This window comes from Rhinatrema bivittatum, chromosome 1, assembly GCF_901001135.1.
Source record: "Rhinatrema bivittatum chromosome 1, aRhiBiv1.1, whole genome shotgun sequence".
Lineage (NCBI taxonomy): Eukaryota > Metazoa > Chordata > Amphibia > Gymnophiona > Rhinatrematidae > Rhinatrema > Rhinatrema bivittatum.
In genome coordinates this window covers 310256570-310283585 of record NC_042615.1, presented here as the reverse complement: position 1 = coordinate 310283585, position 27016 = coordinate 310256570, and the positions used below count along the sequence as shown (strand labels likewise).

General features: G+C 42.3%; 1 protein-coding gene across 1 annotated transcript in view; it reads left to right on the top strand.

Moving 5' to 3' along the window:
• Window positions 1–27016, top strand: part of MTTP (microsomal triglyceride transfer protein) — a 158090-nt gene that overhangs the window by 19533 nt on the left and 111541 nt on the right. The window contains exons 2-3 of the mRNA XM_029597258.1: window positions 15641–15828; window positions 23793–23936. Coding sequence (XP_029453118.1) covers window positions 15641–15828; window positions 23793–23936 — 332 coding nt within the window. The remainder of the gene's footprint in view (window positions 1–15640; window positions 15829–23792; window positions 23937–27016) is intronic.

Genomic DNA, 27016 nt, shown 5'->3' with positions numbered 1-27016 from the left:
AGCCTCGGTTTTCCTTCCCTGCTTGTGGCCTATATAGTCCCAGTTTCTTTTTCCAAGGAGGAGGGGGGGGGGGGCAGTCCAGAGAACTTTTTCTTCCGGGTGCTGCTGGAGTTTTCAGATGTTAAGCCTGGAGATCAAACAATTCCTTTAAAATTCTGGAGTCTCTAGTGTTGCGTCCATTGGTCCTAGACGGCTTCGCCCCATTTGTCTCACCTTGTTCTTGGCTCCTCCTGCTTACCTTGGAAAAATGGCTACCACTGCGTCTGCAAGCTGCTCTCTCTGGCGTCCCCGGAATGGCTATGGTGCTGCCTCCTGCCATGCTCCTCCCAAGGGCCTACTAGGGTGCGCGCGCGCGCTACCCACGTCTTTATTCCAGCATTGGTGCGAACCTCGGGGGCGTCCCCCTCAAGTGAAGTCACGCCATCCAGGTATATAGCCTGTACTTTTTTGCTAGCTCATTGAGTTAGCAAGGACTGGATTTCGATTGGTCTCGGCCGGTCTAAGCTACTCTGCCGCTTCCGTGCTGCCGCTGGAAGCTCTCTATCTGCCCTTCGGGGTATTGATTAACCTGGGTACCCGCTCCTCGGGGGCCCTCTGCTTTATTTCAGGTGCCTTACTGGGATCAGGTAACTCGGTCCTCGAGAGCCTGCTCTCCCTGTCTCGATGCCCGTATCATCTACTTCTGCCTGGTGGAATCTCATACCTACAGCTTCCATCTAGTGAGTAATCTTAACTCTTAGTCTGTCTCATGTACAGCATTGCCTTGCTGGGAAACCTACACCGGAATCCCCCTATACCATCTTGGTGAGAAGGGTTCCCACTGCCGAGGGTCCCGAGACTGCTTCATTTGGATCACCTCACTACTGCCACCTCTGGTGGTGCACATCAAGCTGTACAATAAAAGATCTAATTCTCTGTTTGTGCATCCCGAGTCTAGCCCAGTACTGTGGCTCCCCACGGAGCCCCTCCCCGTGGGCATGGTCATCTGCCACAGTACCCAAGAATCCACCCAAACGCCGCTAAACCCTAACATCTAGACCAAAACTGGAGACTTCCCAAGTATGCTCGGGAGAGTGCTGAACCCTGGGGAAACAGAAGAGATTCTGCCTACCTGCTGGAAGAAGGGAGAAGCAAGGCGAGAGAGAGAGAGAGTATGCTGCTGCTGCCTGGGCAGGGAGCTGGGGGAGAACTGATGCTGGTGAATCTTCTCTTTCTTTCTCCAAGGACCGGTATTACCTCTCAGGGGAGTATTGGCCCTGAGGAAAGAGAGTGGGGATTCTGCTTACCCGCTGGGGGATGGGGAGGAGAGACAGAGGGGATGTGCTGCAGCTGCTGCCTGGGCATGGAAGTGAGGGAATGAAGACGAGGGGTGATGCTGGTGAATCCCCTCTCTTTCCCCACTCCTCAGGGGAGTGCTGGGCCCTGCGAAAAGAAGAGAGAGGATTCTGCCTGCCTGCTGGGAGGAGGAGGAGATGGGGGAGACAAGAGAGAAAATGCCACTGCTACCTGGGCAGGGTAGTGGGGGAGCGGTGATGCTGTTGAATCCCCTTTCTCCAGGACCCAGATTCACCCCTCAGGGGAATACTGGCCCTGGGGAAAAAAGAGAAGGGATTTTGCCTGCCTTTTGGGGGAGGAGGAGAAGGAAGAGGAGAGAATCAGGAGAAAGAGGGAATGCTGTGGCCTTGATAGAGAAGATGAGGGATACTGGGTCTGGAGAAAAGAGAGAAACAGGTTGAGGAGATACAAGTGCTGAGCCAAGGGTGGGGGGAGAGAGGAGGCAAAGTAGTATGAGGTGGGAGGGGAGGTGTGAAGTTAAGGCCGTTGAGTGCTCATTGTTGCTGTGTGGGGGCAGATATTATGTTGGGATCTGTGAACCCACTCCTGCCTGATGTCATCATTTTGTGTGTGGGTAGAGGTTTTATATTGGGGACGCTAAGTCCCGGTTCATTTGTGTATATGTTTGTGGAAGGTCTTATGTTGGAACTAGCAATCCCTGTCGTTGTTTTGGAAGGAACTATATTATTTTAGAGCCCAAAATGTCCAGAGTATGAAAGTAGAAAAAAAAAGGGAGGGGGTCATTTTATTTTAATATGACAGCTTTTGGAATGTGAATGTGCAGCATCTCTGATATCAATGTGTTTTACAAGGAGCAAGAGGAAATTCATTTCTCCACTATTCCATTGCACGCAGAGTCTGGCATTGTTGCGGTTCCATTTAAGGTTTTGGCTGCATATTTCTTTTCTCATTTGTGATTACTTATTCTGTATTAGGTGAGAGTTTGTCCTTATTCTACACGTGTGACCAAGGAGAGGATCTGCATAGGTTGGGATCTGTTGCATCAATGCATCCTGGCTTCTTCCGTTTTCCTAGTAAGATGTCTCTTGGTGTTCTACAGACTACAGGAATATTTGAAATGCTGCCTTGGGCTTTACAGCTGGTTGCAAAGGGAAAGGGCTGCCTTAGGGTGTGGGGCCCCGGGCAGTGGCCTTTCCCCCCAAAACAGCCCTACCTGTGAGTCCCTGAACCTATTTTTCAAGAAATAAAGCTCTGATTATAACTGTTTCCTAATCCTACAAGTGAAGGTGCCTAACAAAAGCTGAAGGGTATTAGGGATTAAAATGATTTAGGAAAAAATACCCAACCAACTGCTTTGGGCTGAAATATGCCTAAGGAAGGAGGTACTCAAACATAACATAACATAAGCTGATGAAATTGTTCATCAACTTGAGTAGAGAGGTATAGCTGACACCTGGTAGTGCAACTGCAGATCCTACCATGTCTGGTAGTGCACCTGTAGATCCTATCTGTCAGGTCATGCAGGCTTGTAATAACAGAAAAGATCTGTTAGGTGTGAACATCCAACCAGTGACATCATAGAGAAGCTTATAATGATTAGTTGTTCATTTTATTTTGCAGAATCCCCTCTCTTTTTGCTAGGGGCAAATACTCCCCTGAAGGGTAATACTGGTCCCTGGGAGAAAGAAAGAGAACAACATTACTTCTCCCCCAGCTGTTAATGAACCTCTTTTTCTGGAATTTCCTAGCTGTGGCATTAAGACTCATTACAGAGTATAAGTCAGTATTTTCAGCTGGCTTTCAGTTAAAGTTCCTGTGTTGATTTTCTGTAATTTATGTATGTAACGTTTTAACTTGATTGCTTGTTGTCTATATTTTATTGTAATTTTATAATTCTTGGTAAACCGCTTAGCATAGTTTTCTTATGTAGATAGTATAAAAGAAATCTGTAAATAAAGAAAATAATATCAACATTCCTCTCAGGCAACACTAAGCAAGAAAGAGAAACTGGCAACAGGATATTTGGTTTGAACTTTCATATTGTATGACACTTATTCAATACTTATAGGTTTTGTTCCTGAGCAAGAAGGGAACCAGCCAGGCCTTCATCCTCCTCTGAGAGTTGTATGACTGGAAGCAATCATTATTGGCTATCCATATGAAAAGGTGTTGCATGTGTTCTTAGTTACAATTGCTTAGCAACAGACATATAGAACATGTGGTACTTATTTCAATTGCATAGACTCATAGATCAAGTATTTTATTTAAAATAGGTTTGATATAAGGAGAAAACACAGATTTCCAGCTACAGCACTATGCAACTGGCAAATTTTTATATATCATATTTATCACTCTGTCATAGCAACCGGTAAACAACTTAATGCATGGTTTTGGTTGCAGCTTGAGGTTAAAGCTGCACATGTTTTGCATACCAAATGTACTAATAAAGGCACAGGCGTAAACAGCTGCCCTGGCTCATGCATTAAGTACAAACTTCAGTAATATATAGTAGCTTGTAATTATAGAATGGACATGCTGCTGTTTTTAGAACACAGTTGGACACATGGAACTCTGTGAATGACTGTATAGGAAATAGGAATTGATGTAATTATATTACTAATGGATTAGTTAGTCCATATCTGATAATGCTGGCTTATGTAACTTTTGTCTTTGAGCCATACATATCAGCTACACTGTGATTTGATGTCAAATTGATCTAATAGGTTTTATTCTACAGAATATAAAAGGTGATTTCTATTTGGAATGAATTCTTGATCTTTAATAGAAAACAGATTTGCTTATGACAGATATAGATGGCAGTAGTAGAGGGTGATGACCAAAAATTAAGTAGGGTCTATGGTGATGCAGTAGGCGGGGCAACTTAGTGGATAAGGTGTATTCATGTCATTGCATCATTTTTTCTTCTTGTTACTTGTACAGCACCTGTATCACATGGCAGGTCCCAGATAGTATGTAAACCGCTGTATTTGAAGTCCTAGTGGCAGTACACGAGAGATGTCATGAAACTCCTCAAAAGGAGTGTTGAGATCAGTAAGTCTTGAGTTGGAATCTGGTGTTTGAAGCAGCATTGCCTGCATGGACCTGAGACAGATATCTAGAAGAGATGGCAGTAGTGTAGAAACCAATCTCATAGCGAAGCCCAGAGTTCCTGGCAGGAATGTACAGTTCTACTTGTGTGAGTGACTGAGCAGTATAAACTTGAAACAGAGAATAAAAAAGAACCCCCCCCCCCCCCCCAATACACACATTTTAAGGATATACTAGACCCTGTCTTATGGAATTACTGGAACAGAGGTTTTGAAGGGTAGTACCTGCTTAAAAGGAAAGAGTTCTATATAGTTAATGATTCAGAAGATCTTTTCTTCGGGTAAGCTGAGAGAAGCCACATGCTATAAAATCTGTGTAATAGGGATGTGCATTTGTTTTGATCTGAATGTAAAAACATGACAAATGAGCTAATTTTCAATTTGGTTGCCTCCAAACCACATGAACACAATCGCCAGAAAAAAAATCTGAATCCTTTTTTGAACATTCAGTTAGGTCCCATTAATTCTATTGGGGAAGCAAAACTATGCCTTTTTTGCATTTGAAGCTAGGCAGAGTGCTGCTGGTTGAGGAAGGGACAAGGAAAGAGCAAAACTAATCATGTTTCAGCACTTTTTCAACCAGCCTATCCCACTTGGCAGTTGCATGTTATCACTTCATTTTTTAAAAGTGAAAGTGAAAGAGCATTTTAAGCAGTCACCATTTTGTTCAGTTTTGTTGGATCTGGGAGAGAGATGACAAGAGATTTTGAAGCACTTTACTTCAAAACTTAGATTGAAAATAAAGATTAGAAAAAAGATTTAAGCTACAGGGGAAAGCAGAGTCACTTATACTCACTGATATTGTACCTGGCTGTATTTTGAGGTGAGAAGGTTACAGTGTGTTTCATCAGGGTAAGACTACCACTGCAATTGAAACTGCACAAGTGGCTGCAGTAAAAATATGTAGAGAGAAATTGTCCCATTTCTTGCAGTGTGTGATATGTTTGTGCACTACAGTAACTTAGAGGCAGCCTCCTGCTTTCTCTGTGTAAAAGAGTATAAAGATTGTTCCTTCAGAGAGACCTGGGGCCAGCACAGGTAGCAGTGGTGATGACGAGAGGCATAGGATAAGAAGAGGAGCTCTCAGAAGGGATTATTTTAATATGTGAAAACCTGCTAAAGATGCAGGGTTGGCTGAGAAGCTGGAATAGCAGCTGCATGCTTCCATTTCCACTGTTGTATGGTGCAGGGGAAGAAGAAGGCAGACTCGGTGAAGGGTGGAAGCTGCAGTGGGAGATGACTAGGAGGGCATGTATAAATCCAGCATAGTATTCCCTGTTGTGTTCTGACCTCTGTCTGCAGCAGATCTTTGCAGAATATACTGATTCAAACTCTATTAGGGAAGAGATCTGAAGAATTAGAGGAAAGGAATATTGAAGATCTAGTAGCTAAGGAGGGTTTGGAGAACCTAGTAGTTATGATTACTATTGTGATATCCGGTGAGCAGCAGTAGGCGGTAGCATAGCTGCAGAGGTTGTAAACGATCCTGCCAGAGCCAAGATCACACCCCAGGAACAGCAGTCAGTTAAGCATGAGTATGAGAAACATCCCTGGCCTTTTATCTCCTAGTCCACCCTTAACCTCAGCCCCAGCAACAGCACCCAAGGATCCAGAGAGGGAATCATGAAAGACATCAGCGGTGTGGAAGCAGTTTACATTTAAGGATGATCAGCATTTTGCAGAATGCATTCACTGTCAAAAGGCGATCAGCTGAGAGAAGGTACTGGTCCATCTTTCAAACAGTAGTATGCTCTATCATTTGCAAATCATCATTCAATGATGTTGGTTTCAGGGGAGGCCAGTACTAATCTGGGGACCCCATCTTCCAATGAAAGCAGCAAAAGCAGGAAAGACTCAGAAAAAGCAGGCCTGGTGCGACCGGGTGTTCATATCGTCCATTTGCATAGGGCGGCACATCCGGGGGACAGCAGGCTGACGGCAGCAGGAGAGGCCATGGGTCCACTGGCAGAGCCTAACCCACCGGCAGCCGAAATAGAAAAGGGCCACCAGTGGAACTTAACCCGCTAGTGGCTGAAAATGAGAGGCCCAGTGTTCCCTTGCATGTGCGCACACCCATGCACAACTTTTCCCATGGGCACATACAGCTCATCCCACCATGGTCCAATGACAACAGGAGGCCTGCGGAGCCATGGTAGAGCTCATCCCACCATGGCCTGATAACAGGAGGCCATGTGTGTGTGTGAGTGAGCTTGCATGTGTGAGAGAGCCTATGTGTCACATATAGGCTCTCACAGGCATGCACAAACACATACATAATGTATCTGTGAAGGAGAAGGAGCCTGTGTATGTGAGAGAAAGGGAGTGTGTGAGAGAATGAATGTGTTATTGTGCGTGTGTGTGAGAGAAGATAAACTTTTTGCAACCCTACCTCCCCCAATCCATGATTATCTCAGGGTGCCTAGAAAGATTCCAGGTATGGAGAACAGGAGATATTTTTAATCCTTATTAGTTTTTAATATTAGGTATAATTTGATGTTTCTACTCTTTTGAAATATTAAATTTTTGCGGAAGAATAGAACATTTTTAAATTATTGGATTTTTTTATTCAACAGATGTTTTGAAATATTTGTTTGGGAAATTGTATTTATTTATTTATCATCGCCCAAAGCGATTTACAAAAATAAAACAAATATACAAATAAACTTTAACAATAGTTATAATTTAGAATAAAAACACATATTAATTAAAATGCAGCAACTCAAATTGATTCCATACCCTGATTACTTCGACTTGATATTGCTATCAATGCTACTTTTAGTATTGCTTTAATACTGCCTTTAATATTACTGAGTCAATTTTCAATATTCTATTCATTAATTGATTTGAAATATGTATTCTTTTTATGAATATGATTTTAATATGATTTGTTTTATATTTCTTGATTTTATTATTTAATGCGTCATGAAGAATGGTAATGTTTTTGTTTTTCCATTGTTGCTCTGCATATAGAGTTGTTATAATTTGGCTTGAAATGTGGACCCTGAGTCGTAGCAAAAGATGACTCCACCCACAGGGAGGAGCCCTGTGAGGACTTGCTATGATAGGCTGACTCCCGGCAGTAACTCACACAGAGAAGAGAGATATTTATTATATTGCAAAGATGGATACTGTCCGAGGAGTGGACAGTGAAACACAGTCCAGAGGAGGTTGAGCCCAAAGTTGATATCCAACAGCAGCCCACAAGCGGAATACACTGTAAAGTGCTCTCGCCAAGTATGAGTAGCAGGTAGATCTGGTAGTGGTTCGCAGAGCAGGGTACACTGAGAATCCACACAGGAGATGGTAGGTCTGACAGGTAGATCCGGTAGTGGTCCGCAGAGCGGGGTACGCCGAGAATCCACACTGAAGAGGTGAGAGAAGGTGGAGAGACAGGCTGGGTAGTAACGGTATTCACTCTGAAGAAGTGTAGGTAGGAGTAGAGAAAGCCCTCCGAGGAGCAGAGGACCGGAGCAAGGTAAGGCCCCCAAGAAGCGGGTACCTAAGGCGTCCGAAGCTGGAACAGAGGAGGCCCTCAAGGAGCGAAGGATCGGAGCGGAGCAAGGTCCCCGAGGAGCGGGTACCTAAGGCATACAAGCAGGAACTCTGGAACAACGAGCGTCTGCAGTGAAGAGGAATTCAGCAGGAAGGGAATCCTTGCTAACTCTTAGGAAGGAAGGTTAAGAGAGATTATATACACATAGGCAGATGACGTCATGCGGAGGGGACACCCACGGGGTTTCCGCCATGACGTGCATAACAGGAGGGCTGGCGCGCGCCCAAGGTGATTCCTAACTCAAAATGGCGAATGCAATCGCCCACGCCTTCCCAGGAATGCCAGGAAGGTCGGTGTTCAGAGGCAGAGGCAGCCATATTATCAAGAGTCGCTGGAACTTGAAAAAAAGAGGTGAGCAACAGAGGGCGCAGCCGTCTGTGACCGGGTGCAACAAGAGTCTGGCTTGTTGTGGTTTCCAGTTCAGTTCTTCTCAGCACATTTCTGTTTATACTTTCTGATCTCTTTATTCTGTATTTGTTCAGAGTTTCTCTGTGTTCTGTATATGTGACCAAGATAAGGTGTTTTGCTGGCATGTAATTTCTACGTAGGGATCCATAGCAGCCTGATTTCCTAATAAGAATTTTATTGGTGTTCTAGGGCCTGGTGCAATATGTGCAGTGTTGCCTTTTATAGATAAGGTTGTTAGGGTTGTTTTAGTATGGGAGGTTTACTATATTTTAATGGTAATTCTGTTTTTTTATGGCTTTCTGAGGGCCAAGCACATACTTCCAACATAGTTTACAAAAGTCTAATTCCATAGGAGTTCCAAGTGTCTTTTTTGCAGAGTTTTCTGGTTGGCACCACAGCAGTGCATGTAAATATAATATGCATGTTCTAAGTGATATTTTTTCCTCAGAAGGCTATACTTTGATTGTAAAATGTGTTATAAATGCATAATTTAATTGTGTGTGCCTGTAAAGGGTTTGGGGGAGTGTGGGGGTGGTGGGTGGCATATGCAAGGCTGTAAGGTTTGCCTAGGATACCTAATACTCTTCCCTATCGATGGGTTCTGGGGGGGGGGGGGGAGGGCGTGTCAGTGTAAGCTTTTAAAAATATAGATTGTAGCAGGAAGCTGGGCTTTATTTGATGGGTCCAGGACAAAGACTGACGAATCGGGGGGAGGGAGGGGGAAACAGCACAGTAATTGTTCTCACAAAAAAGCTAGTACCAGCTCTAAGAAAAAAGGGAAGTCTATCTTCCATGTTGACCTCCCGAGCCCCTTCCCCCAGTGAGATGACAGTGCATTATCCCCACCCCTGTATCAGCGGCACGCCACCATAGAGTCGATGGGATGGTGTTCTGCATCACTATCCCAGAGGAATAGGAAGGCAGCATTGAAGATGGTGACATGGGTCATTGAGGAAATGATTGCCCTGGATGAACCATCCCCCAAATATTCACGGCAATTGGTAGATATTCACAAACTTACCCACTGAAACCAGTGGAGTATTTTTTCACTATTGACAGCATGCACATAGATTTCAAGCAAAGTTAAAGTGCTAGAACTGTAGTCAGGCCTTGCCCCTCCGAGTGTGCAAACCGTGCAGTTGTACAGGGCGGCATACCCAGTGGGGTGGTGTCAGGATCAGGAAAAGTCCTGCGAAGCCATCGGTGGACTCGATCTCACCGGTGGCCAAAGAAAGAGCCCATTCTCCTACTCCTTCTCAGTGCCTGTGTTCACTGTCCAAAGCATGTGAAGCTAGCACATTTTCTATATTGATCTCGCAATACACAAGATCAGCATAGAGGAAGTGCTAGGCTTGATTAACACACGAGCTGGCACACAAAGAGGAGCAGCAGAATTGCTCCCAGTGGTGTTTGTGTGTGTGTGTATGTGTGAATGAATGAATGAATGAGAAACTTACTGGGGTGTGAGGGTGTGGTATGTATGAATGAGGGCTATACTGGCCTTGGGTGTGCAGTGTATGAAGGAGAGTCTTATTGGGGTGTTGGAATGTGGTATGTGTGAATGAGAGCCTGACCTGGGGGTGTGGAGTGTGTGAATGGGAGCCTGACTGGGGGGTATGTGAATGAGATCCTGACTGGAGGGGGGGAGGGTGTGAATGGGAGGCTGACTGGGGTGCAGTTATATGAATGGGAGGGGGTATGTAAATGGGAGCCTGACTGGAAGGTTGTGTGTATGTGAATAGGAACCTGTCTGGGGTATGTGTGTGTATGTGTGTGAATGGGAGCCTGCTTGGATGTGTGTATATATATGTGAGTATGAAGAAAATTTGTGCTGCCTCACTGATCCAGTCAGGATGACTGGAAATAAAACGTTTTCAGGTATGGAGAGCAGTGAATGTTCCATCCTTATTAGTTTTACTTATTGGATGTCTGTGCCTGCCATTTTGAAATAATTTATTGCTGTTTGGGAAATTTTTAAATTTTCTGTGAGCTCTTAATTATTGAATGTTATTCTGTTCCTTATATCATTATAAAAATAATATTTCCATGTATGGTTTTCCTAATATGATTGATTTATATTCCTTGATTTTATTGTTTGATGAATGATATATGAGGACTGGTGATGTTTCTGTTTCTCCATTGCTGCATTGCATGCAGAGTCTGGCTTGTTGCGGTTTCTGGTTCAGTTTCAGTTTATTGTTTATAGTCTTTTTATTCTGAATTTGGTGAGAGTGAGTCTGTGTTCTGCATGTTTAACTGAGGTGGGGTATTCTGTGTTAAAAAAAAACCAAACAAAAATGAGGAGGGGGGCAGCACAGTAATTGTTCGCACAGGACAGCAAAAATGCTAGCACTGGCCCTGTCTGTAGTTCAGGAGACAAGTGTATGCCTTCACTGTTTTATTAACACAGAGTGGGCTAAATAAAAATGTTATTTCACAGAATTCCCTTTTATATAACTTTTTTTTTCAAACATTGTTTTTAGTTTAGCTGTCAACTACATATCTTCATATTATTTTCTGACCAGTATGCAAACTGAGAACTCAGATTCCTTGATTTTCCAAGTTCACAGCTTTTCTGTAGCTAAATGTGTGCTCATGAGGGCACATGCCTTACATTCCAATAGGGAAACCAATATGTTCAGAAGGTGTGTAAGTTAATATTCAGATGATGTATTGTGTAAAGGTGGTGATTTTACTCCTAAGGGAAGTCTGTAAAGGTCGCGGTAAGGTCCTGTGGGAAGATTCCAGTGTATCTAAGGTCATCCTTTTGGTCAGAGGGTGTTACCAACAACTCTTTGACTGGCAGTCGGGTATAGCCGCTATGGGCTTGGTTTTAGGAGAAAGTTTTGAAACCCTGGCCATACTTGGGTCTGGCTTCTCCAGAATTGCAGGGAAAAAAAGGAGGATGCAAATGTGACTCTCTCCAGGGATTACAGGGTGGGAGAAGCAGGAATTCGGGCAGAGATACTCTCCCAGTGTCTCAGATTGCTTGAGGGAAAAGAAGATCTAAGTTTTTGGTGTGTTGAAGAGTGGAAAGGATAAAATATATTTTAACTGTAGTGGGAACTTGCATGGGCTAAGGGGCAAACTGTGCCAAGAGGATCCTGCAACGGGGCTCGGTTGATCCCTGTCTGAAGAAAAAGAGAGATTTCTTCTTTGAGCTAATCAGGGCACTGAATAATTTAATCAGAGCGTGTGGACATTAATAAATCCAGGGCAAGCCGCAGAAGGATTTCTTATATGGGATTTGAAGTCAGTGGAATTTATGCAACAAGTATTGGAGAATTTTTGGAATGGTTTCTACTCTACTGTTTTTTCATTTTTGGTTGATTGAAGAACTGGTTGGAATAAATTATAGTTTTAATTTGAAGCACAATTCTTTTGGATGGACATTCGACTTATTTGGTTGTTAAAGCATGTGTGCGCGTGTGTGTGCGTGTGTGTATCCTTGGCCCAGTTTGACCCTGTAGGTTAGCCTGTCACCAGCCCACGGCCCAAGAGACTTTTTTCCCCCCCTTACATTAGATGGGTTTCCCCCATGTCCCCAAAGCTGAGAATTTGGCACTGATGGAACAGGGGTTATAAATATAATCTTGCAATTAAAATAAAAAAAACTTCTCTGGAAAAACTGATTGTTATGGAAACAGATATTTAAAACTATCCTTGTCATTTGCAAAGTGTCTCTGGTGTCAGTAAACCCAGCTCATTCAATAAGCAGGGTATGCGCAGTAGTAGCATTTGGTGTTTCCAACACCACTCCATACCTCAGTGCCACCAGTCTTCATTGTATTAAAGAATGTATATCATTAATTTCATTTAATTTACAAATGTATATCCCATTTCTCCATAAAACTGCTCAAAGCGGACTACAACAATAAAATTACATTGATTATATATTAATTAACAGAATATACCATCAGCAAGCATACATTATGTATAGTATCAGACAAGTCTAAAATTAAGCCAATACACCACCATAAAACCATAAATATACCACCAAATAATAACCATAAACGATAAATAAACCACAATAAAATCATTCATGAGACAAATTAAACATAAAATTGAAAACTTACATACATTTAATATCAATAATACTTGGGTCAACTTTTCTTGGATCAGAGGTAAAGAACAGGCTATGAGCAAAATCAATATTATAAAATAAATCCTTCATTAAACAAAGCCAGGAAAGACCCTCTTTTCAAAAGTTATTTTATTCTGCATTAGTGGCAAAAATGTTTAGAAAGCAGGGCCTGAAGTATTGTGGTTCTGTAATACCATGGCTTCCACATTGAAAAAGTCAGACACCTTAATGTTTAAATTCTAAGTTATTTAGAAACTGTTTACCCAAGTATGTACAGATTAATTCTCCCTCCCTGAAGTAATTCACTCAGTCTTCCTAAAGATAATACTATTGCCTTGTTTATCATATGAATAGCATGTGTTTGAAATGCTGAAAACTGCCCAGTCTGATGAAAGACTTTTATAGTAATTTAAAAGCTTATAACACAAAATTTAGCTGTTGATCCAACACAGTCTATTGGGGCAGGGGTGTCCAACTCCAGTCCTCAAGAGCAACAAACAGGCCTGTTTTTCAAGATATCCATAATGAATATGCATGAGATATAGTTGCATGCAATGGAGGCAGTGCATGCAAATTTATGTTATGCATATTCATTGTGGATATCCTGAAAATCAGGCCTGTATGTTGCCCTTGAGGGACCGGAGTTGGCCACTTCTGCACTATAGAGAGGGAGCTTGCCTTCAACATTTTAAACACACTGGCAAAACTTCTAATTGGGTCCAGAGATTCCCCTGGAAATATATAAAAAATATATGTCAGGGCTTCCTAAACCTGTCTTGGGGAGCCCACAGCCAGTTGGGTTTTCAGGATAAGCATGAGAAATTTGCATATACTGAGTCTCCATGATATGCACATTTATCTCGTGCATATTCAGTGTGGATATCCTGAAAACCGAATTGGCTGTGGGGATGGCTAGGGCAGGTTCCCACAGAAACACATCTGGGATGAAGTGTAGGCTAGCAATTAGAGCAGGTAGAGAAAAATAGAAGTCATGAAAGATAAATGCCCAAGGGACAATTATATTCTTTGTCTTTATTGAATCCTGAATGGTAGAGGAGTTGCTAGGTACTTCAAAGATCCGGGGCACATGCCCATAGGCGGGGCAAGGGGAGGGATGGGGATAGGGGAGTCTTCCTTTTGCGTTTAACATTCTAACATTGCTTTAACAGATGTAACATCTTTTCCTTTCTACAAAAGCATTGCTAGGTATTTAGGATTCTCCACTCTGAGATTTTGATAATTAAGCTCACCTTTCCCAAAAAGATCATGTAAAACAAATAAAGAACAGAGTGTAACTTAGTTCCTGCTAGCCTTACGTTTGTGCGCTAACCACACTGCAAGAAACAAGAGATGCACCATTCTGGTTGACTTGTCAGTAATGTGTTGCCAATTTCAAGTCAAGGGGTTCTCACCAGCTCTGTTTCACTTGGAGGAGGGCATCTTTATTTGCTTTCACAAAATTATTTAACTCTCCTCCATCTCTCTCCAGATAACAAAATAAATTGCACATAGAAAATAAATAACTTAATACTGAAAATTATATTTCAATCATGGGATTCTGAGAACTTTTTCTGGATCATCTTGAGAATCACCTACAAATATTATACAAAAGATATTCAAACTACTTAGGTCCCCCCTTCAGATGTCAGATCCGAGACATTCACATCTGAAAACAGGATCTAAATTGTCTCAATAGCTCAGGTACAATAATTTTAGATAATTTTCATTGGATCTTTGTAAATATTATCACAGCCTGCCAAGAGTATGGTTTACTCCACGAGACAAATCTGCCGTATCAAAATACTATCTCTCAGGTCTCAAATAGCAACATCCTTATCTATGAAAAGGAAGCACTTGTAATTACACCAGGCCCTAAAAGGCCCGATACACCTCCTATTAGAAAAAGACAAGTCAGTCTACTATAAAAGACTTCCAAACAGAAACTACACACTAGCAGAATCCCTAATCTTGATCACCCACGCAGAACACAGACAAACCCTCACCAACTACACAAAGAGGAACGACAAATTAGAAATAGAAACATTCACATAAAAAGTAAACTGGAAATCCAAAGAAGCCAGACTCTGCAGTGCAACAATAGAAAAATAAGCATCACCACTCCCCAAAACCGCTGCCCCCTGCCCCTACCCCTGTCCTTTCCTGATGATGCAAATCCTAGGCCTGGACTCACTCCAGAAAATGCCCCAGCACCTCCCTGACTTCTCCCTATGCCTCCACCCACTATCCACAACCCTCTCTTCCCCTACCCTCTCCCTGATCCCCTTCTTCTGCCCACCATCACCTGACCCCATTCTTCCCCCCCCCCCCCCCTTTTCCAACACCAGCCTTCTGAACCCTTAAGCCCACTTCTCCTAGGCTCTTTACCTTCTACCCACCATCCCACAATCACCTTCCCAGCATCCCCACACTCCTTCACCCCCCCCCCCCCCCCCCCGGCTTCTGCCTGACATGCCATCTCTTCCTACACAGCACTACCAGCAATTTCAGTTCCACCATTCCCACCCTTCCACTGCTCAGATTTAACAACGAGAGAACTCCTTGCTAACTCGTCTTAGCAATGGGCTGGTGAGCTTAAGTACACCAGCGGGTTGACATCATCAGGAGGGGACGACCCCGAGGTTCCCACCGTGACATATACAAAAGGAGGCCCTGTGCGCCTAGGTGATTCTGGAAGTAAGATGGAGGTTGGCAGTGCCCACGCCGTCCTGGGGATGCCAGGGAGGTCGGAGTTGGTTGGCGGAGGCCGCCATTCTTCCAATGATAGACGGTGCAGGGAAAAAAGAGGTGAGCATGAGAGGTCGCAGCCATCTGCGACCGATGGGCACAACAGTTACCCATTAGTCTGGAATATCATTCACAACTAAACATAAAATAACATTTTTCGTCTCAGCACTCTTTATGTGGCATGCCCTCCTAGCAGATTTGAGAATGGAGTGTGATATTAAAATTTGTAGGAAAGAATTGAAAACTTTATTGTTTCAGGATGCTTTTATGTAATTAATAATTTACGCTGTTTTATGTAACAATATTTTGTGTGTGTGTGTGTGTGTGTTAAATTGAAAGAGGCAGGATATAAATTTTATAAATAAATAAAAAAAAGAGATCTGTAGTATGCCTGTAATGCTGTTTTGTGTTTCTGCTCAGTCTGTTTCTCTTTGCAACTTCCTGTAGAGCACACAAGTGGACCAAGGCTGAACAATGACAAGTTGTATACATTTGCCTATGCAAGTGACGTGCTTATCGATCGGCCCAGAGGACTACCCCAGGATGGCGCAGGCTACAGGGTTTCATCCAGGGTGGATGTCAACCTCATATGGAGAAACCCCAACAATGATGATGACCAGCTTATCAAACTCACGGTGAGATTGGTTACAGGTAGCCCTACCTTAAGAAACAAAGATATTCTATGTAGCGCTCAATGTTCAGTAAGCCAGTGAGCAGCAACTTTGGGTAAAGTTACACGCATAACTCTTCCTGGACATTCAGCGATGCTTATGCACATAACTCTCCCACTGAATCTCTGAGAGTAAAGTCATGTGCCTAATTTTACATAGAGAAATTTAGGATTGCGATAACATGCACAACCTTAGCCAGAGACTGCTGAATATAAGCGCTTTCTGGCTAAAGTTTAACCCTGCCCCTGGAACACCTCCTTTGATGACCCTTTCTATGGGCAGAAAATGTATGTAGTTGGCGGGGGAGCAGGGAGGAAGGAAGAAGGAAGGAAATATTGAAAGCTTGGTTTTTGTGCACATACCTCGAAAGGTTACCCTCACAAAGGCTTTGAATATTGACCTCATAGTTTTTACACTATGTTTTTGCATCACTGATGTGTCCCGGATTGATGCAGTTTAGGAAAAATTACCAAATTAAGGGCTTATTAACTAAGCTTTTTTTCCCCATAGACACAGAATGGGGGGAAAAAAGCCTTATTAAATCAAGTTCTAAGGGAACAATAATCAAACTGCCCATGTTGGTGCAAACTCCAAGGGCATTTTTTCCTAAGGGATTTTCACTAATAACCAAAGCAAAACTATGCAGATAATTTGGCTTTGATTATTGCCGTGGGAATAAGTGCCCACACAGATTTGTCCTTGCCATTCCGGTGCTGGTACTTTTTCCAGCCAAGTCCTCCTCTGACCTGACTCCACCCTTGGGAACACCTCTAAACAATGTGCAAAATTTTACCTGCATTGAGGGTGAGCAATGCCTTTAATTATTTAAAATAATTTTATATACCACAAAAGTCAAAAGATATTGTTCTATGTGATTTACAGGTAAAGCGTAGATCATCAAATTAATGCAAAACATTAAATAATCAACTAAAACACAAACAGCGATAAAACATTAAAAAAACATTTCCAAAAAAATTCACAAAAATCACAATATCACAGCTGCTATATTATACATTATCAAAAGCTTCAGAGAATGAAAAAGCTTTTTGCCCCTTACGGTATATTTTAATATCTGAAATAGAACGCAAATCCTTAGGCAAGAGATTCCAAAGTATGGGACCTATTAAAGAATTACAGCCCATAAACACGTTCTTACAAGACAATGTTCTTTTATTGATAGAACAGTTAATAAAAAATTATTTTGAAATCTTTAAACTCTACTAGGAGAATACCAAGAAGTAAATCTGCCAAATAGGATGGATCTTAGACAGAAATAGCCTTAAAAACTAGAACCAAAACTTTAAATTTAATTCTGTGTTGCACTGGTAACCAATATAGTTTGATTAATGATGGTGTAACATGCTCGCCATTTCTCACAGGCAATATAAGGTGAGCAACAACATTTTGGAGCAGCTGGATCACCTTAAGATGACAACTGGGTAAACTAATCAACAGAGAATTACTGCAATCATGGTCATCAGAAATGTCTGAATAAAATTTCTCAGATCAGTCACAGTGTAAGTGCCATAGTAAACGAAGATTATAAAAACCAGCCCGAGTCATATTACAGATATAGGAAAAACTAGAAAGACTGAAATCAAAATGAAAAAATACATTTTGAACTGAATCCTCAAAAGTTATTGACATTTTATCAATTGCCAGGGCCAGTCCTGATACCGGTGGGGAAGATTGCGAGATCCATAATACCTATGTTTTGCAACATTTAAGACTAATTGATTCAATGACATCTAATTCTTAACTCCTTGGAAACAAACAGAAATTTGTTCAATAGTGGTAGTTAAATCAGGCTGAACAGGAAAAAACAATTGGATGTCATCTGTATAAATTTTACAAAAAGGAGCACAAATATCTAAAATATTGGCTAAAGGACTAATGTAAAGGCTGTATGGCATGGCCGAGAGCACTGATCCTTGTGGAATACCAACATCCAAACTATGCCAGGTAGAGTGATGATAATTTATTTGGACCTGAAATTGACACGATGCCAAGTAAAACTCCATCCATTTATGAACTTCACCTCTAAGGCCAATATATTAAATAGTCTAGTTAATAATCTCTTGTGATTTATAGTGTCATGGGCCTCACTGATATCAAGAAAAATGCCAATAACAGCCTTACAAGAATCAACTTTATGGGGCACATAATCTGAAACTGAAACTAAGTGTGTCTTGGTGCTACAATTGCACCTAAAACCACTTTGTTGAGAGATTAAAATATGGTTGTTTTCCAAAAAATCAACCAATTGAACTAAAACTAATTTTTCCAATATTTTTGCAAACATGGGCCTGGATTTATCAAAATGCACTAAATATTGCATGTGATAGGAAAAGGGGTGTGTTTTATGGTAATTTTCACACTTGGGACCATGTTTAGTAGTTTTAAGCTCCTGGAGAGCCAGCCTAGCTATGAGAGAGAAAGACAGACTCTAGCCATAATTCCATAACACTAGATAGGTATTTATATCTCTGTGGGAGGCCCACCTAGTAACTCGAGGTGAGGTTTAGGTATTAGTGTTGGGGTTAGAGGCCACTTTGACATTCAAAGTGAGACATACGAACAGTACAGTGCTCTCTTGTGAAGATTTGATGACCTTTGGAGTGAGGAAACTCACCCAAAGATGAGATTTGTGCAATGTTCTCTCATCCTAGCTTGATGGACTCTCTACCTGGGTAACATCAAGCTAGGTAGAGAGAACATTGCACAAATCTCATCTTTGGGTGAGTTTCCTCATTCCGAAGGTCATCAAATCTTCACAAGAGAGCACTGTTATTGTTCTGTTTGTACGTCTCACTTTGAATGTCAAAGTGGCCCCTAACCCCAACACTAATACCTAAACCTCACCTTGAGTAACTAGATGGGCCTCCCATAGTGATATAAATACCAATCTAGTGTGAGGGCATTATGGTTAGTCTCTCTCTCTCTTTCTCTCACTCTCTCATTGCAAAAGGGTCCTGATAGGTAGGCTGGCTCTCCAGGAGTTTAAAACAGTATTTGTAAAAACATCACAATGTGCAATAAAGCCCTATCACACAGCTTTACATAAATGAAAAAGGTGTAGTTAAAGCCATGCAGTACAGCTTTGCAAAACTGTGAGCCCCACCCACTTGGCCAAAATTCCTTCCCCTTTTTCTCATTTGCATCACACCATGCATTATGATGCTTTCACAAGCATTAATGGCATTTTTGCATGCGAAAACGCCATATAGCACTTTGATAAATGACCCCTCATGGGTAGGTTCGAAATGGATCTGTAGCTACAGCAGATATTTACAGCAAGGAAGCTACATTTTAAAACTGGATGTGTTATTGCCTTTTTGAATGCATCTGGGAAAATTCCACTTTCTAAAGAGCCATAGATAATGTCTTTAAAAACATTAAGAAAATGGTCCTGTCCACTATTAGAACCCCAATACGGCAAGGATCAGTCCAGCATAAAGAATGTCTTAGTTTTTTTTTTTTTAACAATAATATTTATTAGCAAGAGATAAACATACAAATAGAATTGTGAATTCCATGATGAAAACCTGTTCTATCTCAGAAATTGAGATAGATATTGCCATATTATTGCAGAAATGCCTTTAATTATTGCCTTCCCTATGACTTGTTCATTATTTAGGAGTAATGCTATAAGAATGTGTCCATTAGGGAAAATGAGGTATGTATTTTTTAAAGTGCATGTTGGTGAAACCTGCAGCTTTCTGTTAGGTATCATGGCCAGCAACATGCAGTTCACAAGAAATGGACATTACCAGGCACCTAGGGCTGGCAAGACTCATATGGCAACAGCCAGAAAATGGCAAGGGGCAAAAAGAAAATGCCCTGTAGGCCTCCACTACCACCTCCAGATGCTTTGGTGCCTGCCACTGCCCCACCTTTTGCTGCCACTATTCTCTGCAACACTCCTTCCTCAGCTACTTAGGGCTGTGCTGGATGGTCCTTGATCAAGTTATGTAAGCTTGTGGCTATAGGAACTGTGAACCAAATACCCAATCACAGTTACCCTGTGATCCCATAGTTCTGCCTCCTCCCCCTCCTTTAAAAGTACACCAGGAAGGGGAGCCAGGGATCCAAAGGGTCTCAAAAGTCCCCATACTTACATACTCACACAGCTTGATCTAGAGCTGCCCAGTGTAGTAGAGGAGATGAGCATTTGTGGGAGGGGAATGGCAGTGGATGAGGGTGAAGAATTGGTGGTGGAATGGGCATGACAGAATAAAGAGGAGGTCTGGTGAAGGAGGCCCAGTAGAAGAGGCCAGGCAGGAGGAGGAAGCTTGGTGGGAGAAAGAGTGGTGGAGAAAATACATAGGAAGGAGAAGGGGTGAAAGGGAGTCTTGGGTGGAAAAATGTAAAGCCATTTAGAGCAGTCAGAAATCTTTCCAACGCTGCCAAAACTGTAGCAACCAATTATAAGTTTTTAGAAGTCCTCCGCCGCACATTCTTCATGACAGACATTTTTGGAAATAGTTGCCTATAACTGTAAGCAAGCTAGCTGCATCATATTCATTCCTTGTTGCCAATGTGAGTAGAAATCACAGTTTATGGAAGCAAACATTAGTTTTCTACAGACTACTTTAAAACGTCATCTGCTGAATTTGAAGTTTTGGAGTTATATTAATACTGTTTAGGAATTTTATTACTTCAACTCGTATTTTTGTACGTACATGTTTGGAATTAAAAATCTACAAATTGCAGATAACTGTTTGACATTCTTTGTTTTATTTCCCTGCATTTTGGTTTATGTCCACTAAGAAGAAACCATACTGACCTCAATGGTATTCAAAACCTTTGTTGAAGATACAATGCTGAGGGGTAGGGAACAAAAGTATAGCTAAATCTAACGATGCCCTGGATGAGAACTCTCTGAAGAAACAGTAGCATAACATGTGTTAGTAATGGGTAAACTGTTTGCTCTGCAAGTCTGCATTTCCTTCCTTCCCAAGCGTTTTACATTCTTGGGTGCATTTAGTAAAGGTTTTAGCTTTTAAGGTGCTGTGCTTCCTTGGACAGTCGCTGGATCCTTCTCTTTGATTTTTGAGGTTTTGGATCAGAGTTGCAACACCAGTGAGAAGGCTGTGGGACATGGCTTCCCAAACCTGTCCTGAGAACCCCACAGCCAATCTGGTTTTCAGGAGATCCACAATGAATATGCAGGAATGATCCAGGGGGGATCCGGGTAACTATAGACCAGTGAGCCCAACTTCAGTGCTGGGAAAAATAGTGGAAACTATTCTCAAGATCAAAATCGTAGAGCATATAGAAAGACATGATTTAATGGAACACATTCAACATGGATTTACCCAAGGGAAGTCTTGCCTAACAAATCTGCTTCATTTTTTTTGAAGGGGTTAATAAACATGTGGACATAGGTGAACCGGTAGATGTAGTGTATTTGGATTTTCAGAAGGCATTTGACAAAGTCCCTCATGAGAAGCTTCTAGGAAAAGTAAAAAGTAATGGGATAGGTGGCGATGTCCTTTCGTGGATTACAAACTGGTTAAAAGTCAAGAAACAGAGAGTAGGATTAAATGGTCAATTTTCTCAGTGGAAAAGGGTAAACAGTGGAGTGCCTCAGGGATCTGTACTTGGATCGGTGCTTTTCAATATATATATAAATGATCTGGAAAGGAATAAAATGAGTGAGGTTATCAAATTTGCAGATGATCCAAAACTATTCAGAGTAGTTAATTATTAGGAAGGGAATGGTTAATAAAATGGAAAATGTCATAATGCCTCTATATCGCGCCATGGTGAGACCACACCTTGAATTCTGTGTACAATTCTGGTCGCCGCATCTCAAAAAAGATATAGTTGCGATGGAGAAGGTACAGAGAAGGGCAACCAAAATGATAAAAGGGATAGAATAGCTCCCCTATGAGGAAAGGCTGAAGAGGTTAGGGCTGTTCAGCTTGGAGAAGAGATGGCTGAGGGGGGATATGATAGATGCCTTTAAGATCATGAGAGGTCTTGAACGAGTAGATGTGAATTGGTTATTTACACTTTCGAATAATAGAAGGACTAGGGGGCATTCCATGAAGTTAGCAAGTAGCACATTTAAGACTAATCGGAGTAGTTAATTATTAGGAAGGGAATGGTTAATAAAACGGAAAATGTCATAATGCCTCTATATCGCGCCATGGTGAGACCACACCTTGAATTCTGTGTACAATTCTGGTCGCCGCATCTCAAAAAAGATATAGTTGCGATGGAGAAGGTACAGAGAAGGGCAACCAAAATGATAAAAGGGATAGAATAGCTCCCTTATGAGGAAAGGCTGAAGAGGTTAGGGCTGTTCAGCTTGGAGAAGAGATGGCTGAGGGGGGATATGATAGATGCCTTTAAGATCATGAGAGGTCTTGAACGAGTAGATGTGAATTGGTTATTTACACTTTCGAATAATAGAAGGACTAGGGGGCATTCCATGAAGTTAGCAAGTAGCACATTTAAGACTAATCGGAGAAAATTATTTTTCACTCAACGCACAATTAAGCTCTGGAATTTGTTGCCAGAGGATGTGGTTAGTGCAGTTAGGGGCGGATTTTCAGAGCCCTGCTCGCGTAAATCCGCCCAAAACCGGGCGGATTTACGCGAGCAGGGCCCTGCGCGCCGGGAAGCCTATTTTACATAGGCCTCCCGGCGCGCGCAGAGCCCCGGGACTCGCGTACGTCCCGGGGTTCTCGGAGGGGGGCGTGTCGGGGGGCGGGGCCGGAGCGCGCGGCGTTGCGGGGGCGTGTCGGCAGCGTTTTGGGGGCGGGTATGGGGCGTGGCCACGGCCCGGGGGCGTGGCCGCGCCCTCCGTACCCACCCCCAGGTCGCGGCCCGGCGCGCAGCAGGCCCGCTGGCGCGCGGGGATTTACGTCTCCCTCCGGGAGGCGTAAATCCCCCGACAAAGGTAAGGGGGGGGGTGTAGACAGGGCCGGGTGGGTGGGTTAGGTAGGGGAAGGGAGGGGAAGGTGAGGGGAGGGCGAAAGATAGTTCCCTCCGAGGCCGCTCCGATTTCGGAGCGGCCTTGGAGGGAACGGGGGGAGGCAGCGCGGCTCGGCGCGCGCAGGCTATACAAAATCGATAGCCTTGCGCGCGCCGATCCAGGATTTTAGTGGATACGCGCGCCTCCGCGCGTATCTACTAAAATCCAGCGTACTTTTGCTTGAGTCTGATGCGCAAGCAAAAGTAGGCTGTTCGCGCGCCTCTTAAAATCTACCCCTTAGTGTAGCTGAGTTCAAAAAAGGTTTGGATAAGTTCTTGGAGGAGAAGTCCATTAACGGCTATTAATCAAGTTTACTTAGAGAATAGCCACTGCTATTAATTTCATCAGTAGCATGGGATCTTCTTGGTGTGTGGGTAATTGCCAGGTTCTTGTGGCCTGGTTTGGCCTCTGTTGGAAACAGGATGCTAGGTTTGATGGACTCTTGGTCTGACCTAGCATGGCAATTTCTTATGTTCTTAAGATAGATTTTCATATAATGAGTTTCCAGTGCATGAAAATTTGTCACCTGCATATTCATTGTGGATCTCCTGAAAACTAAACTGACTGTAAGATCCCCAGGACAGGTTTGGGAAGCCTTGTTTTGAGAGCTTTATCTGACTGGCAGGATATATTTCTGAGCTTTTATTTTGTTTTGTATTTTGTCTTCCCAGTAAGGTTCCTATAAAAAGGCAAAAACTAGCTGTGTAGCAATCTTTAGAACATCTAAGTTTGTTGTGTGTTGTGTTGGCCATTCTTCTTTTGCACCATTGACTATTCTTCTTTAGTTTCTTATCAAACTGCATGTTCTAGTTGATGTGCTTGAATACATAGGTACTTTAGTCTTCTGTGGTCTTCATTCAGTAAATATATTTTCCATAGGCACAGCATGAGGGGAAAAGTCTTTTATTGAATAATACCCTATATCTTTTCTGTCTTACCTTAGATAAAAGACGTGAAAATTGAAAATGTGAGTGAACGCCCAGCAGCAAAGAACATCTTTACTGGAATGAATGCCAAAAGTGTAATGGGAGATGATTACATGGCGGCTTTATTGAGGCCTGTACTTCTGCACTGGAACCGTGGAAAGGTAAGGCAGAGGCAACTATTGTATATTTCCTAGGAACATCGGCTGGGATAAAATTGCAAACATGCTGATAACAATACATTTTCTCTTAGTTTAATAAGCAAGTAGTATTGGGTAGATTTTAAAAGGGTTACGCACATCATCTTAACGATCAGATTCCCCCCTCCCCCCCCCCCCAGCCGAATCTGATCGTTAAGACGATCTGGCACACGATTCACATGTCTAGTAAGTAGAGCCAAGGTTTTCTTGTAGGTGTCTTCGATTGAATTTTGGATGGGAATTAGAAGTTAAATGTTGTCAGTGTAGAGGAAGTGGGTGATTCCATTATCTTTTAGTAATTGGCAGATGGGGAGAAGGTATATGTTAAATAGGGTGGCAGATAACGCTGATCCATGGGGAACTCCAGTGTTGAGGTTAATTTTTTTGGATGGGTTGTTATTAATTAATAATTGGTAGGTTCTGTCAGATAGATAGGAAGAGAACCATTGTAGGGTGGTGTCAGTTAAGCCGATTTGAGTCAGTCGTTCTAAAATAATATTGTGGTTTACTGTGTCGGAAGCGGCTGAGAGGTCAAGGAGGATGAGTAGGTATTTTTCACCTTTGTCGAAGCCTCTTAGTATTATGTCATTTAGAGAGAGGAGAGATTCTGTGTTTAGGTTTTTTCTGAATCCATATTGAGTTGGAGGTAGGATGTTGTTTGTTTCAAGATAGTCGTCAAGTTGGGTGTGTACAACTTTTTCAATGGTTTTGGCTATCAACGATAGGTTTGAAATGGGGTGATAATTAGCAAGGATTTCAGGATCTAAGTTGTTCTTTATTAGAATTGGTTTGATAACTGCAGATTTGAGGCATTTGGGGTGATTACCTTCAGTCAGGGATAAACTGACGATTTTGGTGATAGTTTTAGATATGGTGGGTTCAATTGTTTTGAGGGTTGTTATAGGGATGTTGTCTATTGGATGGCTGGCGGGATTCATTTTATTTATAATTGAATTTCGAGAGTGGAGGCGGTATCAAAGTTTGACCATGATGAGGTTATCTTAGTGTTCATTTTGATGTTTTGGTTGTTGTTGGTTATGTTGGTTTGGATTAGATGAGATATTTTGTTGTTGAAGTCAGCAAAGTCACCGCTTCCAAGTTTCTGAACTATTGAGAATAACATTCTGGGGTTATGATGAAATTTGGAGATTTTGTTGGAGAAGAATTCCTTCTTTGTACTGTTGATGATATTTTTATATTGTGCCAAGTGGCTTCGATAAATATTTAGTGTGGTTGTATTTTGGTTTTTTCTCCATTCTCTTTCTTTTTTCCTGAGTACATGTCTGGCAGTTCTGATGTTATCATTGTACCACTGGTTGTTGTGTTTGGATTGTTGTTTTGTCTTTGTAATAATGGGATTAATGCTGTCTGCTACTTTTTTCATGATATTTAGCCATGATGTTGTTGCAACCTCGGAGTTTGATAGATTTATGTTGATTAATTCGGCTTGAAGAGTTTTTTGTAGAAGTTCAGTGTTGAATGGCGGATGGTAAGATATTTTGTTTGGAATGATTTGAGGTGTTTTAAGGTTGAAGTTGATAGATAAGTTGGCTTGGATTAGGTGGTGGTCAGACCAAGGTATCTCTGTGGTTTGAGTAGTATTTGATTGCAAGACTTCAGTGTTGATAAAGATGAGGTCGATGGTGTGACCTGCTTTATGAGTTGGAGATAGGATTATTTGCTTTAGATTTAGAGTTGATAGTGCATCAATGATAGTTTGGCAGGTTTTTGAGTGGGTGGGTAAGTTATAGTGTATGTTGAAGTCACCAAGGATGATGATGGGTTTGTTGAGAGATATTTTATTCATGATATATTCAATTAGTGGGGAGCAGTTTTTTTCAAGAGCTCCTGGAGGACAGTAAACGAGGCAGATCTGTAGTTTTGGCAAATCAAATAAAGCAATTTTGAATGGTGGATATATGTTTGATGGACGAAGTGTCATTTGAAGGGTTTTTTTCTGGGAATTGAGGAGGTGTTGTATTCTTGGTTGGACAATTGGTTAATTAGTATGGAATCTGTGTTTTTGAGCCAGGTTTCCGTTATTGCGATGAAGTCTGGTTTGGAGTCAATGATTAGGTCATTGAATATAGGAATTTTTTTTATTATTGAATGGGCATTGACAAGTATGAATGAGAGTAGCATATAGCTTGAGAATTGGATATGTGTGTTGTTTTTGTTGTTTATTGGTTGTTTTTGTTTGTAGAGAGGTTTAGAAGATGTGTGCTTCTTTTGTGCTGAATGGATATTAGAGGGTGTAGGTTGTTTGTTTGGAGGTGGGACTTTGTTAATTATATTCTTATCTTCTGTTTGAGCTTCCTTTAGTTTGTAAGATGAATACGAGTGATATTTGTGAGTTGAGTTGGTAGAGGACAGTAATTGGTTGTATATAATGAGGGTTGTTTTCTTCAGTGTTGGGAGAGGTAGGGAGAGAAAAAAGAATAAAATTAGGAAGGAGGAAACAAACAGGAGGGTGCGCTGAATGGGCTGCACGAAGGGGCGCGCAAAGGGTCCTGCTCCTTTGGACGCGCACCTTCGGCGCGCAGCGCCTGAGGTGAGTGTGTATTTGAAATTCATTCACCCGGCCCCTCCTCTGACATCAGGGGGCTGTGAAAGCTTCGGATCGGTGGTGTTGAACTTGAGAGGCCTTTCCAAGGCCTAGACTCGGGTCCTGTTGAGCCAGGTGCAGGCTTGATTGGGGGGGTCCGCCTCATTTGGGCTCCCCCATTGTCGATGGAGGCAGTCGGCCGGTCGGGTCGCCCTCGGGGCAGGCCCCTGTGGAGTCGGACATTGTCGGGTGTTTATTAGTTTGGGGGGGGGGGGGGTTGGCCACGCATTTTCGACGTGCTATTACCCCTTACTATATAAGGGATAAAAATAGCACGTTGAAAACGCACGGTCAAATGGGGGCTAACGGTGCGCTCAGCCTGAGTGCACTTTACTTCATCGGCCCGTTAGACAGAACCTAGCATTGTGTAACTTCAGCAAGGGTTGTTCTTCCCTATATGTATCTCCTTGCACTTGTCCACATGGAATTTCATCTGCCA